Source organism: Plectropomus leopardus, chromosome 12 (assembly GCF_026936395.1).
Source record: "Plectropomus leopardus strain MGB_pleo_1.0 chromosome 12, ASM2693639v1, whole genome shotgun sequence".
NCBI classification, from domain to species: Eukaryota; Metazoa; Chordata; class Actinopteri; order Perciformes; family Serranidae; genus Plectropomus; species Plectropomus leopardus.
This window is the reverse complement of record NC_142187.1, coordinates 12,446,763-12,464,334: the sequence shown is the minus strand read 5'-3', so window position 1 is coordinate 12,464,334 and position 17,572 is coordinate 12,446,763. Positions and strand designations below refer to the sequence as shown.

The following is a 17,572-nucleotide window of genomic DNA, read 5'->3' as shown; positions in this document are numbered from 1 at the left end:
CTGTACCAATTCTTCTTCTTGCCCTTTTGTAACTTCATTCACCCTGCCCCCTTTCCTTCCAGGGATTCTACATTCATGGTCAAAAGGTGTGAAATTAATCAGCAATTAAAAAAAAGGGGGGGACCTAAAATAGATCCTTGGTCAACCCCTCAATTTACATTTCAAATGTCTGCAGTCACAAATCAAACTGTGTTTTGTGGGTTAATTTAGGCAACTTATTCTACAAAGAATTGGGTTTAGGTTTTAATTTTCAAAAGTGGATTAGTGAAGGTCAGCTTTCTTAGGATTGACAAATGCAGGTATTGGTATGTAAATTTAAGAATTAACAAAACAAAAACCTTGAAAAATGTAGGCCTATTGACTACAGAGAATTTCTATTCTAAAATGACCATTTTTGTGTTTGAGGAGTTTTGGCCTTCTAGATGTCCGAGTTGATTGATACAAAATGGCTGTTCAGGTGCCTGACACACTAGTAGAGGTAAGTCACTTTTAAGTTTCACCTAGAAAATCTCTGAGTGATGGCAAACAAATGTGAAGGCCATCATCTCAGATAGTTCCTCCCTTCCGTGTTGGTTATAATTCCCTTGCGTTTGTACTCGTGTAGTTACGGTAAAGCCTTCCGCCATACGGAAGAAAGGGGTCCAGCTAGCTAGAAACATGGATGAAATTTTTTCTAATGCGTCGGTTGTTTTGCTCATTTTTGTTTAAAAAACATTGCGCGGAGAGAACTGTTTATTATATTTTGCTCTCACATATTACTTTGCATAAATAAACATGGCGACGTGCATTCCCTTTCAAACCCAGCTATCCTCTATAATGGAGGTTTTGGTTAAAGCAGCAGTGGCAGAGATATCCAAACTAGTCGATGACAAATGTGCGTTTTTGCATCTTGAGATATCTCGAAAGCAAAGCGAGAATGATATGCTGAAGAGGAAATTAGTAATGATGGAGAACAAAAATGCACAGCTGCAACGCGGGTTTGGTGAGATGCTCAACTGCCTAATTTGTGCTCTTAATTGACGGCTCGAGTAAACTCATTTGTTATGTATATTAATGTACAAGTAGCAAAATTGTGATAACAAAGCGCTTCGTCATTTTGTAAAAGCAGGAAAATTAGTAAGAGACGGCTCTGAGAATGCTTTAGCTACATTATTACAAATTTATGTGCATTGTTATTGTTATTGGAGGCATTTAAAAATAGCTCTTTTTTTACTTCACTTTGGGCACACTTTTAAAAAATGTAAAATGTGTATATTTTAAATATTATTTTTTCATTTCTTTCACCAGAAAACTACATGGACCGAGGGACTGATGTGGGAAACTGTCCTTCACACCCTACAGAAGATATTAAGGTCTGTGTCTTTTTCATTATTTAAAAACTTTGATTTATGTCAACAATGTTACTCTAACTAAATGTCTAAATGTTACTGCAACTAATGTAAGAATCATATGTCTAAGTTGCGTTTTTTTGTCCCTCCACATGAAACAACAACAACATGAAATTCAACTTATTTTAAGACATTTCCGCCAAAATATTACAACTTATTCCAGACTCTCCAGAGAACAGATTTGTGGAATTTGTTTTGCATGTGCAAGTTTTGAACAACCAAAATCTTGCTGCAACACATACGAGCTATTGAGGGCCTTTTAATAAGTGTCCCCACAATACTGATACAAAACCTTGGCCCTTGATCTGAATCAAGTCTGGATTATGAGCCAGGGGCCCAGACTGCAAGGGGTCCCAAAAGCCTCAGGTTCTCTGTGTGGACAAATTGGCTTTTCTTAATATTTGAACACACTGCTCAGAAAAAAATTTCCTTGTAGAAATTTTTCCCCCCAGAACCACCCAATAGGAAGCCCAGCATTGTCCTTTAAATTCACATGACCAGCATAGACAGCGGTGTGGAACATGCTTAAATGAATTAAAGCTTCTGCTCCAGGCATAACTATACAGGATTTACCTTTTTAAAAAAAAAATCAAAAACAATGTCTAGACTCATACAGAAGTATGTACGTAGAAGTGCGTACCCCCACAGCTCAGGTGAGGTCAGGACTTCGTAAAAAGGTAGCAACGAGCTGCCAGACAGTAAACAGCAGGCATCCAATAGACTAAATGTAGAAAAAAATGCAAATATAGTGAGAACCGCCAAATGAGAGTGAATTTGGGATTGGCTTTTACATTCACTTTCACTGGCATGTGAGTTTACAGACAGTGCCTGATAATCCTGCAAAGGATATCTGTAACGATGGATCAAATGACCATGCGTTTAATAGGTTTGACTCTCCAGCAGCAGCAGCTTTTGCTGGTGAGTAGAGCATATCTACCAGCTACTTGTATGTTTTCTTTTTTATCAGCCTTTGGTTAGTTTATGGTGCTAATTTTAAGTCCTGTAATATGTCAGTGTTGTGTTCTCAGTTACAGTTTAAATGTAATCCATCTTCTCCTAATCTAGTTTCCTGATATTGACGACGCCACAGTTTCATTCACAATTAAAGAAGAAAGTCCAGACGAGACTCTGTGGATCAGTGATTCTGCTGGACCCACTGGTGAGTTAAAGAACTGGATTTTGTGCCAGAATAAATCCCAAAACATTAAGGAATAGATTAAGTACATGGTTCCTCCTGAATTTACCTTACACTGTCAGGTTCTGCCACACAATACTGCAACCCAGCTAACGCTCCGGAGAGCCAGCAGCTTGGAGAGGAGCATCGGTTAAACCATCCAGAAGTCACCGCGCAGAAAACATCTGAGTTTGGAGACTTGTATAACTCTGGTCAGCATGCAGGAGACATCAGTGGCCTGCAGTTTACTGTCAAGACAGAGAAGGAGGAGAATCGATCAGGTTTCAGTCAGGACGGATGCCAGCACGGCACAGGGAAGCACACTCAACTTGCTGCTGACTTTTCCATTGATGAAAGAGAGAATCAGCTGTGGTCATCCATAATTGAAGGTGATGATATTGATGCAGGTTTTCCTGACTTTTCCAGTGTGGTTGAGGAGTACTCCAACACATTTCAAGAGGATTCTGATGTCCATGTGGTCTCTAACAATACTAAGTCTGCTAGTGTCCAGCAATTGTCCTCTCATAGGCCGTGCAACGGGATTTACAACAGCGAGTACCAGAAGGATGTTCCACAGTCGTCCAGTTTTCAACCCAGACCTCAGGGTGGCCTGTCACAGCAAGACAGGCAGAAAGAAGTTTACTTGCAGAGAAACCCCTTGCATGTTTCACATCTGAGGTCGCCAGATGAACATCCTGAGAGGGAGACTGCAGCTGGAGATCGACCAGTCGTAAGTCACTCGCACAACACTTTCACCACAAGCAACTTCCACACTCACACCCCTCACAAAGCACTCTCTGGCTCATCTCGGGGCTACGCCTGCTCACACTGCGGAAAGACGTTTGGCCGTCTGCACCAGTTCAAGCTGCACCAGCAAAGCCACAAGAGAAAGAGGGCGTTCTGGTGCACTGTGTGTGGGAAGAGTTTCCAGTGCTCGTCCCACCTCAGCATACACCACCGGACACATACAGGCGAGAAGCCGTATGGTTGCGGACAGTGTGGGAAGAGGTTCACGCAGCAGAGCAGTCTGAGGGTCCACCAGCGCACACACAGTGGCGAGCGGCCCTACAGCTGCTCGCTGTGCGGGAAAACCTTCATCCTGATGCACCATCTGAAACGGCACAGAATCATTCACACATACAGCTGAGGTGGAGACATCTATGGTGAAGTTGCTCAGGTGAAAAGAAAAAAACTGACCCTCAAAGACAAACCAAAATGCCAGTGAGCTTTTTTTTGTGATTTGTGACTTTGTGGCATTGCTCAAAGACTTTGTATATTAATGCATATTCTACTATGCAAAATCCATCTGGATGGATTTTAAGATGTTTGCTTTTTTTCTTTTCTAAAATACATCAAATTATTAAAACTTAAAACTAAATTGCACCCTCAAACAGAATTCCCACATGTCAGTATTTTATTAAGACACCTCTGAAGCTAGAAATCCAAAAGAACAAGGTTTAAAACAAGTCATTAAAAGAAAAATCCTACAGCTTTCCTCTGCATACTGATCTTCACTCAGTTTGTTTTAGCTCATCGTGTAGAGATATGCCTTACTTCATCTCAGCACTGAAAACTGTAGAAGCACAAGACGCTCATGAAAACCCCATAAAATCTCCCCTTTACAGTCACAAGAGGGCTTTCCTTTCAGAGACTGCGAAGCACCTCTCAGGTTTATGTTTTGATGTCAACATTGGTGAAAACATGCCTGACTATTGTTCCGAGTTGAATTTGTCCATAAAACGTATCCCAAAAATCTTTTGCTCTTTATTATTATTTATATTAAAACTGCCCGATTTCTTCACTGTTTGTATTTCTCAGGTAATTATTGCTGGGTTTATTGTAATTCACTTTTTTAACTCAAAATTAGAGCTGGAGCTCACATTTTTGTTTGCTATTAATAATTATTGATTATTATTGAAGTCTATGAAATATCAGAAAACGGTTTAAAATATGCATCACATTTTTTTAGAGCCAAAAGTGTCACTGTCAAATTATTTGCTTTTCCTGACCAGCACCATAAAATCCAAAGATATACAGTTTGAAGTTATGTTAAAAAATGGAGAAAAGTAGCAAATCCTCACAACTAGAGCCAGGAAATTGTTGGCATTTTTGCTTGATAAATGATTATTGATGATCAAAATTGTTGCCCGCTGATTTACTGTCAATTGACAGAAAGTATGTCACTGCTACTCAGCCTCATTCAGATCTGTAGTTTTGCTGCTGAAATGGCACCAGAGGGCAGCGTAACTCATCTTTTAAAACATCACAGTCATTGAGAGGGAACTTAAGACTGCTGCTGCAGCCTGAGCTGCACAGGAGCTTCACATTATGAACTTCCTGTTGGTTGTGAAAAAAAAACCACCCTGGCCACCTGAGTATGATCTTCAGCGGTTTTACAGCCTTTCCTTTAAGACCTGAGGCAACAGCTTTAAGCACTGCATTGCAGCAAGGACAGAAGTAATAGTTATTTCCAAGGGCTCATTTCACAGTGTATTGATAACATCCATGCATGTTGACCCTGTTTTATTCCAGTATTCTTTCTGTCGTCCCCTGCTCAGTTTTTTATGGCTTTATATATTTTCTCCAGTTGGGATGTTAGCTGAAGATGTGTGAAGGTTTATAGCAGGTGTAAAGATCCTGTAGAGAAGAGATCGTCCTCTGGACATACTATAATTTCATTTACATTTCTAAAAAAACTGTTGTTGGCTCATCTGGGTCCATGTTTTTAGAAAACTTTCCATTATTTGTGTGTCTTGATATTGTATCTAAGGGTCAACATGGCTTTAGTTTGGTGGTGAAAGGGTTACACAGCTAGTAAAGTATAATCTAAACACTGCTCTTGAACAGTAGTGGTCAGTGCCAGAGAAGCTTTCTTTTTCATAAACGATTGAAGAAGCAGCTTTCATGTCTGACAGATTGACTGCTGCATTTTTGTTTGGAGAGCTTCACTGCAAAAACAGTTATTTAAAGATCTTACAAGAAGAGGTTGATAACATCAAATTAAGTTTCCCCTCATGAGCACAGCAGGGTTCTTGCTGGCATGTCTGTTCAGTCACTCATACAGTTGGTGTTTTTGCAAAAATAATGCTGTAAGGAAAACGCAAGTCCAGCTTTACGTCACAATTTTTTGTAGTTATTATTTCAAAACTACAGGACTTGAATGAGCATTTTATGGCAGCTGTGTTAAGGCCCAGACGCACCAAACCAACATCAAAGAACTTGTTGTGACAAAGGCAAACTGTTGCATAGCCTCAAATTTGGCGGAAAGTGTCTCAGCCAAAAAGTCAGATTGATTTCACTCACTGACAGGCTGTGCCAGCTCAGATGCCGATACAAAATACTGAATCAGCCAGAATAAAGCCAACAAGTGTTGATTAGTGCCAACTGTGTGGCATACACCACAAGAACTAGGACGACAGACACTCACTGACGGCCTGACGCTGACTGCTGGTCGATCGTTGGCTTGGTGCGTCATGGCCTTTAGATAAGTGTCAGTGCATACTCATCAGAATATGTCAAAGTAGATTGTTGAAGCGCATGTGAGGTGGCCAACAGTCAAACAGGTCTTTAACCTCATTGTCAGCTTATACAAGCAACTTCTAATTTACATACTTACTTAAATACAAACCAGTTACCCAAAGTGCACTCAGGAGTTTAAACATCAGTGTGTGTGTGTGTGTGTGTGTGTGTGTGTGTGTGTGTGTGTGTGTGTGTGTGTGTGTGTGTGTGTGTATAGCTATAAATCTAACCAGTAGAACTACAAAGTCAACTTGTTGATTTATTGATAACATGCCAATGTGTGCTAAGAGAGTGTACAGCCTATGTCTTGCTTTGCTTTCCCACACTGCAGTGCATCAGTGCATTTTGTCCCGACACCTAGACCTGCTCATTCGCTGCAGGGAAACAGACAGCTCATATAATTCTCATGACCTTGTAAGGGTATAAACACTGCTGCTGGTGCGTCATGGAAAATGTCTTTTTTTGAGGAAGAGGAGGAGGAAGAGGACAAGTGGTAGTGGATACATTTTGGGTTAGAAAGTGGGAACAGACAGAGTATAGACTAGAGTGTCCATGTCAGTGGATTGAGTGGACAGAAAAGAAAAAGGGAGGGTAAACATGGGTGATAAGGTGAAGGACAGACAGACACTAAAGATGTCAACCATCCTGATGGTGTTTTCTCTCACACAGAGGACAGCTGTGAATGCCACCTGGAGTTATTTGTTGGTGTTCTTACTCTGGGAATCTTACATTGAATTTGCAGGTTGCGCTACTGTGTGGATACAATGCTTAGTAAAGTAATGCCACACGCCAAAGCATTTTTAGCCGAAGCTAATATGTCCCTGGGTGATCCTTAAAAACACATCAAACTTAACAACAAATACACAACAGACAGTACAAAACACAAACTCAGCAAAAAAATATGTACATTAAGAACACAAAATTCAGAACTCAATAAAATACAGACTATTTTTAAATGCCTCCAATAATAATAACAATGCACATAAATTTGTAATAATGTAGCTAAAGCATTCTTAGAGCCGCCTCTTACTAATTTTCCTGCTTTTACAAAATGACAAAGCGCTTTGTTATCACATTTTTGCTACTTCTACATTAATATGCATAACAAATGAGTTTACTCGAGTCGTCAAGACAGAATAAAACGTGGAACAGTGTATGGATGCTCAGGTCTCCTGTACTGTTTGTGACATGGTTTGACCCTTTATTTTCAATATGGAAAAGACCCCATAGTATACAGTGATATTCTATCCATACTTGCCAACTATGTGGCAGCAAAGTGCATGTAATGTTTGTAGTCCACATTAGTTTTTTCCAGCCGTTACCCAGTTCCTGAGAATCAAAGAACAGTCATATAATTTTTAGTCAAGCAGCACTCAAACATCGCTTCAAATTAGTCTGCGTCAAGTTTAAAATAGACCAGATAATTAAGATATAAAAAAGACGTGACTACTGTAACATTTTCACTGGTCTTCATGTGACCAGTGAAAATGTTACACTGGTCACATGAAGACCAGTGAAAATGTTACACTGGTCTTCATGTGACTTCCCATCATTTACTAACCTACTAATCATCAAACGTGCAATAAACTACAACAAAACAAGCACTCAAAAAACATGCACTATACCAGAGACTTTTGGTGCCCTGTTTTTTGGTGCCTGCTTTGCCCAGTGAATCCCTAGTTCTGTGGTGACTTTAAAAAACAGCAATATTGGAGGTGTAGAAAACCACTAATTTTTACAGAAAATAGAAGAGACAGGTCAGGGGAAAGTTTGCACATAAAAAATGGAAAAAACGACGAAAAACGACGAAAAAGACTGACTCAAGACCACAAGCCTGCAGGGGAAAGATCTCACACGTCCCACCAACACACTTCAGAAGTGCACAGAAACATCGGGGGGGTATTCCAGGAAGCAGGTTATGTGAAAGCGCTGAGTATGTTAACCCTGAGATGAGGGAAACTCTGGGTTGTCTGTTTCAGAAAGAGAGTTAAGTCAAACTCTGAGTCAATCACCATAATAACTGACTCTGCGAACATAACCTGCTCGCTGTCAGGTTTTCTAGAAGAAACACAGAGTTTCTATCTGTCTCCTCCCACCTGAAGTAAACTGTCAGACATGGATTGTCTGTGCTGAAGCAGAAATTTTTCGCAGTGCCTTACGTCAGGAGAGGATTTTCAGATCCCAATTGGATGTGCTCTCATGAATATTTGTTATAGTGGCACAGTTTTTCATTTCACTCAATCATTCATTTTAATAACATTCTCTGACCGTACATATCCAATCTCACACATCGCATTTCTGTTGGCTGAGTAAAACTCAAATGTAAATTTTTTTATAATTTGTATTTTGTTGAATTTTCATATACACGACACCAGGATTTTAGTCGACCAATCAATGATTCCAGTATGGATAAAATCAATAAAAAATAAAATTAATATCTTATATTAAAAACAATAAAATAAAACAAAACTCCAATAATAAATTACATTTAAAAAGCATCCAAAAAGCTAAAATACTACCATACAATAAAAGACAGTAAACAAAATCTATGATCAAATATCAGTTAGTTAAATAAAAGTACCATTCTCACATATATACCATTATCTAATACACAATCATCATAGTAATTCTCAGTCCCATAATGGAAGCTTAATTTTGTGTTCACAGTGTGTGCTTTATATCAATATGAAATGTTAATTTACTCAGTAGGATATTAGGCGAGAAGACGTGTTAAAACAGCATTCTGTTGGGGAATTAAATGACTACATGTTGAGATAGCCACTGAATGAATATTTACTTTGTTTAACTTCAAATATGAATGAAACCAAAGTGAGGCTGGCCTACAATCATGGCTGAGCAAAATATACCTTTATATATACCTTTTTACCTTTATGAATGATGTTTTTATATATTTCATTTTCAGTTGCTTCCAAGTGCATTTTTTTTCCAAGTGCACCGAAATGAAAATCAAAATTTATTCAATCCACCACTTTTTCACCTTTATGCTATGATTTTTATGAAGTGTGGTTAATGTTAAGTCAATGGACACCTGCATTTAAACTTATGCATTGACACAAATGACACGGGCAGCGATTTTCTCCTATACCGCTTTCTCTCCTTAGCTGCTGCAACGGTTTTCTTTCTAAAGTGGGCTCATATTCTCTGTAGCATGAGGACTTTTAGTTCCAATAGGTAAAGTAGCTTGATTTCTTTTTCTCAGCGGTTGCCATGGTGAAGTATTGGGGCTCCACTGATGATGGCTTTTTATTTAGGTTGTGCGCGTGCTGAACTCGGGGTGAACATACTCAGAGTTGATTGAACTTACTCAGGCCAGCTGTTCTGGAACCGAATACTCAGAGTTCAGGGTTAGACACAGAGTTTGTTGAGCATCCTTTTGGGAATGCTCCCCAGATCTTTTAGTTTAAAAGGTATCACACATAGAACCACAATTGTTGTAAGTTGAGTCATTTTATTGTGAAAGTAGATCCATGGTTTGTACAGTGTTTAGTAAAGTACTTCTAGAAGCGCAGACAGTCAAAATCCCAGAGTGCTAACACAATGATAAGACATAGAAGGAGATTTTGATCAAATCTGTATACTTTGGTAACTGAAGGTTAGTATAATCCCTTTTTTTCAACTGTTCATCAAATTCTTGACATATCATCAAAGTAAATAAAAACACCACTTAAATACAATTAGTATAAATATTTTAGAACATTTGACATCTCTTTTACATTATATGACATTATTATTTCCACCTTTCAGCCATGATCTTATGAAGACATGCATGGTAAGTTGCCCTCTCCATTAAATAATGTGAATATCACTGTATTCATGTTAGTTAACTGATATTAAGGAATGTAAAATGACTGAAACAATAAATATGCATATTTTATTAAGTTAAAAGTTATTATTTTAAAAATTACAGTATGATGCTGTTTCACTGAAACACTAGTCATTATAACATATCACAGCAGTGCTCTGTCAGAGAATTAGTCGCATCATTCATCTGTACATCTAAAAAATGTAAACATGCTGATAAAGGAGTGTATCATAAAAAGTGGAGCAGTTCCTAAGATTTTAAGACCAGACTTAAAGTAACAGTCATTGGAAACAAAGCAAAGAAACGAATTTATCGAATAGTAAACGCTCCCTGGGGGTTCATAGCGCTACAGCTTTTTTAGCCTTCTAAGAAGCACTTTTGGCAATGAACTCCTGTCACTGTGATGCAGAGATACAGCAGGACAGCTGACCTGGGACCAGGTCACATGTTCAGAAGGAGTTGTTGTTGTTGTGCTCCAGTCGGGCCACCATGGTGGACACCAACTTCTCCAGCTGCTCGGCTCTCTGCCTGCCCGTCTCCAGGACTTCTTCGTGGTTGGCCCTCTCCTGGCTGTCATAGTCCATCACTGCCCGGTTGCTGATGAGCGACAGGGCAAAGCAACGCATCCCGGCGTGGCGGGCAACGATGACCTCATGGACAGTGCTCATCCCTGCAGCAAAGTTGAAGAGAGGGTAAGAAGTTATACTCTTTATTCATATTTTAGTCAATTTCCTATTGAATTCTTAAGCATGACGCACAGATGTTGAGTAGATTTACTCTAAAAATGGACTTCATCAAGACTGAGGTTTTGAATGACTCATCCTATGACACACTTCTTTCTATGTGTTAGTCACTTGAATTGACTCACACCTGGTGTTTGTGTGCTTTTGTGCACGTATTTTCATACTTATGCCATTGTTAAAACCTGAATGTTTTAATTTTTTAAAATTTTTTAAAGTCTTGGTTGTAGAGGTAAGACTACAGTTAGGGTTAAGTGTCTAGTTGTAAAGGTTGAGGTTACAGTTCAGGGCACTTTTTTCTCACCTGGGGGCCACAACCACCTATAGTGGTCATCAAAGCTTAACTGGGGATCACAAGGACCTCTTGACTTAAGGGGTTTAAGACACTTTTTTTTAAATTAAATATTAAGTTCCCCTAAACTGTATCTTAGCATTTCTAAGAGGGAGACTTTTTATTTTCATTTTTAAAGTTTGGATTTTTAGGGAACATTGTTGAAAGTCCTCACAAGTATAGAATTACAAATGTGTGTGTGTGTGTGTGTGTGTGTGGGACACTCACCAACAGCATCAGCACCCAGTCTGTGCAGCATGCGACACTCAGCGATGGTTTCGAAAGAAGGACCTCCCAGGACGCAGTACACTCCCTCCCGCATGAAGTCGCTGTAGCCCAGCTCTGATGCCACGTCGTTGGCCAACTGCCGCAGCTCGCGGTCATAGGCATCAGACATGCAGGGGAAGCGGACGCCAAATCTGGAGGGAGGAAGACAGTGTTGACTCAACAACAGAAATCACACAATTCGATACCGAAATTCCCCCAAATGACTCAGGTAACGTTAAAGCAATACACCAAGTTTCTGAGATTGATTAATATCCTCATGAGAACCACAGAAGATAGTACTTGTGAACACTGCAATTTGTTCAGCAAGTTTCTCCTGCAGTTCATGGATGCAAGAAAACACAGTATAAGTTGTCTGTTTCATTTATCAATGCGCTGACATTACACAGAGTCCGGCTCCGAAGCTAGAAGTCATTTTAAAGTTTTTGGATGTGCAATAAAGCCTTCAGCCTTTGAGAACAATAGCTGCTTTTGTTGGCTCTGACAGGCCAGCAGTGTGGGAGACTGGAAAAATGCAAATAAAAATACAGACACAAATAGGTTGGGAGAGGGGAAAAGTGGTCTACAGCTGAGTCATTTGAACACTGAATGAGTCACGACCACTTGCTTGTCATCACTCGAGAAAAAAGACAAGACTTTTCTCAATCTTCACGTGGGAAATTCGAATGAAACAGCCAAGAATGGCCGCTTTGAACTGAGGACAAATTTCTTTTTTTAAATGTAAATTTCAAAGTCTTTCAATGAAATATTGAGACAACCATTGGCATATAATGTTGTAAGTTGGTTTACCGACCCTTTAATGTGCTGTAAAACTTTTGAGTTTTACATGTTTGAGCTTTTCTACTGTTAAAATTATGCAGTTGACAGGAAATATTGGTTGCTTTGAGCATTAAAACATGTTAAATTTTAATGTAAACATAGCTCACCTGATCTGTTCTCATAGAAACATCCATCCATCCATCCATCCATCATGCCCCCTCCTCCGCACCTACCTGTCATCATTTGGTCCAGCCAGTGGGTTGTTTCCAGCAAACCCCGGCATGTTGATGTGGTCTTTGAGGATCATGACGTCTCCCACTTTGTAGTCCTGGTTGAGGCCTCCAGCTGCATTGGTCAGGATGATCGTTTCCACACCCATCAGCTTGAAGACGCGCACAGGCAGCGTGATCTGGAGAACACAAGGTAATGTGAAACACTTTGTACACACAATAATGATATTTACATATGTATGAAAAAGAGTTACCAGTATTAGGGTTGTTATTGTCCAAAGATATAAGTGACGCCTGCATGCCAGCTGCATGAACCTCGCTTGAAACAAACATAAGTAGACTGAAATGCAAAATGTGTGTTCCTTGAAATGTTTCTGAGGGGACATATCTGTTAATCAATCTGCATGTTCAGTGTTTGACTGTACACAGTGAGTTAAATAATGCCACTGAGGTAATAACGCCTCAGGCACTGAGATATTTCAGTGTTTACTGCATTGGATAACCGGTAGGAGGTTACTTTCAGAGTGAGAATGAACAGGGGCCCTCTAATCGAACACACACACACCCTGATATCTCTGTCTTATCAGACTGTGACTGCATGCAAACACCAGCTGAATAAATAAAACCCCATAGTAAATTAGCAACAAAACTCATGTTACAGGGGAAGGGTTAGTTAATTGAATGCTTATACACTATTGAATTAGTACTTTTACTTAAAGGGTTAGTTCCATAGTCAGTGTATTACAGCTGATGTCAATCGCCACACCAGTTTGGAGAGGCAGACTAGAGTCTGACACAGAAGCAAAGCAACATACTGTTGTGGACGAGTAGCACATCAAAACATATTTTAGCCACCTAAAAAAGTCCCACCTAAAATAATCAATATCAGTTTAATTGTATGTGATATTGAGAGTATTGCAGCAGCTTTACCTCTCTGCCAGAGACAGTTTCGACATGTAAGACTTAACGACTTAAGATTCCCATTTATGCTCTTATGAAAGCGACCAGTCTTCCTTGACCAAAACAGTAATTTTAGCTTACTGAACAGGGTAAGTGTTGGTCTACCGCTGCCTAAATCAGTTAGTTCATTTCTGTTATTGTGTGACTTTGCTGAAGCTGATCTCTTTTAAACACAAAATCCACACATCGACAGAAACTAACTGATTGAGGCAGCGGTAGACCAGCAGCTCCTGTGTTCAGATATGATAAATCGTAAATATTCTCAGTGGAGCCTGGCTTTAAAGAGAGTGATATAACAGCTTCATTTCCCATTAGAAATTACTGATGGCAAGGTCAAGCAGTGAAAACACAGTCAATATAGCTTACAGTTAAACGTATCTCTTTTTTTTTGCTGATTTTACAGTAGTACATTACAAAGCTTCCATGCTGGACTACAACAGCCTGCTTTGCCAAACTGTGGGCGTGCTGACTGACACTTACTATATGTAAAACACTGTCTATGGATTAGTACCTCATACAAGCTCACTTAAAAAAATTCTGAACTTTCCTTTAAACGAATCTTGACTCACCTTCTGGATGGGGTAGCCCTCGTAAAGGTGGAACCTGCCCTGCATGCAAACACACGGCTTCCCTTTTAGTGTTCCAAACACCAGCCGGCCAGCATGACCATGCACTGCAACACACACACTCTCAGTTAGCCACCCAGTGCATTTACTCAGAGCCCATAAGCATGCACACACACATATTACCAGCTGACAGCTGCAGGCTGTGCATACCTGTGCTCCGGGGGAAGTTAGGAATGTCACTGTATTTAAAAGCCTGAGGGTCCTTGAGCATCTCAGCCAGCCCCCCTAGACCTGAGCCGCATACGATTCCCACAGTCGGCCGTATTTGTGTGCTGGACAGCAGCCAATCAGCTGTCGCCCGACACTCCTCATAGCTTTCACTGAAGGAGTAAGAAAAACAAAGATAGGTCACTTATTTTATTTATTTTGTATTTAATCTTAACCAGGAAGTCCCTTGAGACAGAAATCTCATTTCTGACGAAGTCCTGGCCGAAACAGCACTCCAGTTACAGTCAGACATGAAATGCAATCAATTACATAAGGACTAAACACACCTAAAATAAAGCAGTTGCATCTCTCTGACATGGAAGTTTAACATGGCTTTTGCAATGAAACTAGATTATTAAATTGTACGTAGTATGCTCTACATTTTTTTCAGAATTCGACGTGCAACTCAATCCCCTGATGTAAGAGCTGAAGTCAAAGTGAGGCAGGACAACAGTAGCTTATGTACAAAGCTCTTGTATCAACAAAACCTATTTCTGTAATGTATAAAAACACTTCATGGCCAAAAGTATGTAGACACCTGGTCTATAGGTGGTGTTTTAATTCATCCCTCAGGTGTAGGATGAGGTTAAGGTATTATGTTCTTTTTCTTATTTTCATTTTATTTCAAATGCATCAATAATATCATAACACCAAAGATTGGTCACTAGGTATACACAGTGATGTCCTCATTTCCCCTCTCTGTGTGCACAGTCATGCTGCATTTGGTTAAAAGGAAATAAACAGGGATATCTGATTCAACAGAAGGCATTTGGGAGGTTGGGGCATTCTGTGACATCACAGGAATGAAATGAGGTTTTTTTCCTGGCTTTGAGTCATATTTATAAAAAAACACACGCGCGCGCGCGCGCGCACACACACACACACACACACACACACACACACACACACACACACACACACACACACACACACACAGACACAGACAATGTCCTGTTGAGCTTCTGATGGTAAAAGGTTTGAGCGGTTTTATTGTGCAAACAGTGCGTCATGTTCAGATGATGAAGCACAGGATGTTAACACACCTTGGCAATGAATGCAGTCTGCAGTATTTCTGAAGCGCACATAGTTTTATATCTCTGTATATGTGAGGACTCTACAGTGGAGTTCCTTTATCCCTTTCCTTTAACTCTTAATACAGCTTTTTCCCTTGACAAAGATAACTTTATCAACAACTTTATTAATCTGCAGAGGAAACTGGTTAATTTGCTGGTGCACTGCAAAAAAAACAAAAAAAAAGACAAGGCAAAGTTGGACAGCTCACTACAAACAACATTTGGAGGCATACTTGCACTAACACTAAAAATGACATTATATTAAAAAATATGAGCTTCGCACATATTTCACATTTCTACACTGCAATATTTCGTTGCTTTTAAGCTGTCGTATACAATACAAGCATGTGCAACCATTTTGATGACTGAATTGTCATTTTCAAGCAAATATACCAAACATTCCCTTGTTTAAGCATTTTGGCCAGCTCACCTAGCGCCACTGAGCTAGCTAATGTCACAGCTCAGCTGAGGAGGCCGCCATTTGTGTTTATAATAAATGTAAACATCTATGGCACGAGCCTCTCTTTCAGTATAGACCTACACTTCCTTCTGCACATTGATCTGGTGGGTAAGTGTTGTTTGGTACAAATAAAGTAGTTCCTCAACGAAACTGCTCACAACAAAGTCTGTGGATTATCTTGAGTAACGGGGTCATGATTTCTGAAGAGAGATATTGCTGTTAAGTTTTTCAAATGTATAATTTTGGCGCTTTGAGCACCAGGAGCCAAGTGTCATCTGCTTCCATTATATTGGAGAAAAGGCAGACATCTCTAGTGCTGATACTTCCAACACTCTACATCTGACACACACACACACACACACACACAAAAAAAAATCTAGACAGATAAATAGCTTCACAGGTGAGAGGAAAGATGGAACTTTAATTTTAGGACGTACTATCCCTTTAATTGCAGCAGCGTACTTGAGTAGATGCACTTTAGTTACGTTCCACCACTAAAAACTCGTTTTCCCCGTTTTATATGATAAATGTATCTATCATTACATTTTTATTAAACCTCACAATACCAGCATGTGGCCACCTCACGTTGTCTCGCGGCATTCTGCCCAAACAAAAGAGAGAGTAAGAGTTTTCTGACTGATTGTGCTGTGAGCCATGTTGTGGCTCGGTCACTCGGCACACGTGGTCAAATAAAAGTACAGCAAGAGAAAAGAAGCCACCTCTGTGAGTAAGAGGTCAGTGGGTTTGGAGGGGTGACGTCACGGCGGCGCGCACGAGCCAAGTGGGTTTTTTCCGTCACATCGGTCAGTAAAGAGTCCTGCGCTTTAATTGCCTTTTTAAATATATATATATATATATATATATATATATATATATATATATATATCCCACAGTGACAATGCCCCAGGCGGATAGTTGTCTCCTCCGCGTAGCCATGAGAAATGACATTCATCGAGCAGCATCCCCAGCCACCAGCGTGACATCCTGGTGCGGCTGCGCGCGCTTCTCGGCACGTTTTTAATTATCAGTATGATTATATAGCCTCCGTGTATCTGTTTCTCTGGGGCTTTGTGGAAAATGTAGTTACATCTAAGAGTATTTCTTTAAAGCTTTACAGCCTCCGCGCTTTACGTCCTTTGCAAAAAGAGCGATGGAGACCTGGTGATGAATGTATGATTAAATCGACATACAGCACAGCAAAATAATATATAATCTATAAAAAATATAATAGCCTACATATATTTGAAATAATTTCAATATATTCACTCACCCAGGCACAATTTCGGACACAGACATGGTGAAACGTGACGCAGACAGAGATGGCAGGTTGTTCCGTGTTATATTGAGTTTATCAAGGTTAACCGGAGTTTCCTGATGGAAGGACCGCTTTTAAGTTTACACCCCCACCCATTCACGACAAAGCTGCCACAGTCCCTTTACGTCACAGCCCGACAGAGGCTCTGATTGGTTGAAGCGCAGGCGTTGTTCCGATGCACTTGTGATGTTCAGGTCACGCCAACTGGTGATGCGTTCAGGAGCTTCCCTCCAAAACAAGTCCAGAGTTAAAAATGTCTTTAGACGGAACTGAAACTGCTTTACATCGGCAAAGAAAGGTATTAGCATAAATATTTTAATAGCTCAGCCCTAAACTTACAAAACAAAACGTGGGCTAAATTACATATTAAATACTAAATCTTTAAAAAAGTGGAAAAAAGACAGGATTTGTTGTCTTATGTGAACTAAAGCGTTCCCAAGAGCCAAAAATAGAAACAGTGTAGAATGAAAATAGTTTTACTCTGAAGCTGAAATCTAAACAAACAACAACAACAAAAATAAGAAAACAAATTGACACTCAGTTGAGTTAAATAATTACAATTGCAAAAACTTACATATTTTACCTCAGTTAGGCTGTAGACTATATAGGCCTACCTCACATTTAAACGGCATGTAAATTATAAAAACTACCAACTTGTCTTTCATGAGACCTTTAATTTATA

At 39.7% G+C, this 17,572-nt stretch overlaps 2 protein-coding genes across 7 annotated transcripts; one reads left to right on the top strand and one right to left on the bottom strand.

Annotated features, from left to right (window-relative positions):
- The first annotated feature begins 151 nt into the window (after positions 1 to 151).
- LOC121951248 (uncharacterized) lies at positions 152 to 4,364 on the top strand. Of its 6 annotated transcripts, none has more exons than XM_088085271.1 (5): positions 152 to 299; positions 406 to 478; positions 1,288 to 1,352; positions 2,454 to 2,547; positions 2,646 to 4,364. In XM_088085271.1, exons 3-5 carry the CDS (start codon positions 1,296 to 1,298, stop codon positions 3,707 to 3,709), a joined length of 1,215 nt encoding a protein of 404 aa, XP_087941397.1. In that variant the 5' UTR covers positions 152 to 299; positions 406 to 478; positions 1,288 to 1,295; the 3' UTR covers positions 3,710 to 4,364. The 6 variants fall into 6 exon arrangements, with proteins under 6 accessions (XP_087941397.1, XP_087941400.1, XP_087941399.1 ...); XM_088085274.1 differs by having other exon boundaries at positions 159 to 299; positions 409 to 478; XM_088085273.1 differs by having other exon boundaries at positions 160 to 305; positions 409 to 478.
- Positions 4,365 to 9,530: 5,166 nt separating this feature from the next.
- LOC121951554 (purine nucleoside phosphorylase-like) lies at positions 9,531 to 17,004 on the bottom strand. Its single transcript, XM_042497921.2, has 6 exons — positions 16,846 to 17,004; positions 13,986 to 14,155; positions 13,779 to 13,882; positions 12,253 to 12,428; positions 11,204 to 11,394; positions 9,531 to 10,574 (listed from the first exon to the last, which is right to left on the bottom strand). The coding sequence occupies exons 1-6, from the start codon at positions 16,869 to 16,871 to the stop codon at positions 10,354 to 10,356; spliced, it is 888 nt and encodes a 295-aa protein (XP_042353855.1). The 5' UTR covers positions 16,872 to 17,004; the 3' UTR covers positions 9,531 to 10,353.
- Between the last annotated feature and the right edge of the window lie 568 nt (positions 17,005 to 17,572).